The sequence below is a fragment of the Acyrthosiphon pisum genome, chromosome X (genome assembly GCF_005508785.2).
Source record: "Acyrthosiphon pisum isolate AL4f chromosome X, pea_aphid_22Mar2018_4r6ur, whole genome shotgun sequence".
NCBI lineage: Eukaryota > Metazoa > Arthropoda > Insecta > Hemiptera > Aphididae > Acyrthosiphon > Acyrthosiphon pisum.
In genome coordinates this window covers 116,354,929-116,356,062 of record NC_042493.1, presented here as the reverse complement: position 1 = coordinate 116,356,062, position 1,134 = coordinate 116,354,929, and the positions used below count along the sequence as shown (strand labels likewise).

Here is a 1,134-nt window from a genome sequence, read left to right as displayed (position 1 = left end):
GATTGTAACAAATATTAAAAATGAAAAATGTATGATATTGATATGTTGTAAATTAAATATTGTTCTTTTACATAAAGCTTTTTATATTTAAAGTAAGCAATGGATACATTATTTAGATTTGTTAATAAATAATTCATACATGTTATTATACCTATTATCAATATTATTTATTCTAAACCTGAAACTTAGAAATATTGACCACAGATTTTAGCTTTAAATACACCATTAAGGGCCAGTTGTACCGTCTATACGGTTAAACTTCGATTAAGCTTAATCAGCTGATAACAGATATTTAATCGGGCAAATTCTGCCGATTTGGTTAACTTTAATCAAAGATGGTACAACTGGCCTTAAAAAGTGCTTCTAAAACTTGAAAAATTACTTGATTGTCTAAAAATGTAAAATGTTTCATTTTTAAGTTAAAATCGTTTAAATTATTTATGGTAAATAAAATATTGGTCTAGTATATTGCAAAAGGTTTTGTAAATGTTGGTCCTCACAATACTGTATGAGTGTGCTTAATTTGTCGTAAAAAAATACTAATTCTGGTAATCTCCCCGAGATGGGCGTATTGTTTTAACTTTTCCCGGGTGTTAAAAAGGTAAGGTCCGGCCCTGAATATACATATAACATAGATAGAATAACGGAAAGCGATAATCAAAAATAATTAAATACCGGAAAACAAAACATAACGAGTAACGAATAACAAAATATATTACATTTCATTAAATAAAACATAACAAAAAACATAATTTATAGAATAAAAAAATTTAAAAATTTAAAAAAAAATTTAAAACCAAATTATTTAAAATGTGTATTGGTTTCGTATAAACATTTATTTCGTGCATACAATCTAATAATTGATTTTATCATTTTCCGTATCCGGGCCATTACTTACAGGCATAAGTTATTATTTTTAAATTTAATAGGTATTAACACTATTTTACACGATAAATGCAAAGCTTGTATAACGTTTTAGTTCTAAAAAAACTTGGATAAAGTTTTAATTCTAAATAATGATAAACGCAAAAATTTAGTAACATTTTAATCGTAAATATCATACAACGGAATTTTTTTTCAAATTCATGCCCTGATTGGAAGACATCAACGAAGGGTTATAGGTACATAAAACAT

General features: G+C 25.6%; 1 protein-coding gene across 1 annotated transcript in view; it reads right to left on the bottom strand.

Annotated features, from left to right (window-relative positions):
• The window catches only part of LOC100569072 (kelch-like protein 2), a 16,392-nt gene extending 15,488 nt beyond the window's left edge, over positions 1–904 (bottom strand). Inside the window, exon 1 of the mRNA XM_029485440.1 lies at positions 899–904. Coding sequence (XP_029341300.1) covers positions 899–904 — 6 coding nt within the window. The remainder of the gene's footprint in view (positions 1–898) is intronic.
• Between the last annotated feature and the right edge of the window lie 230 nt (positions 905–1,134).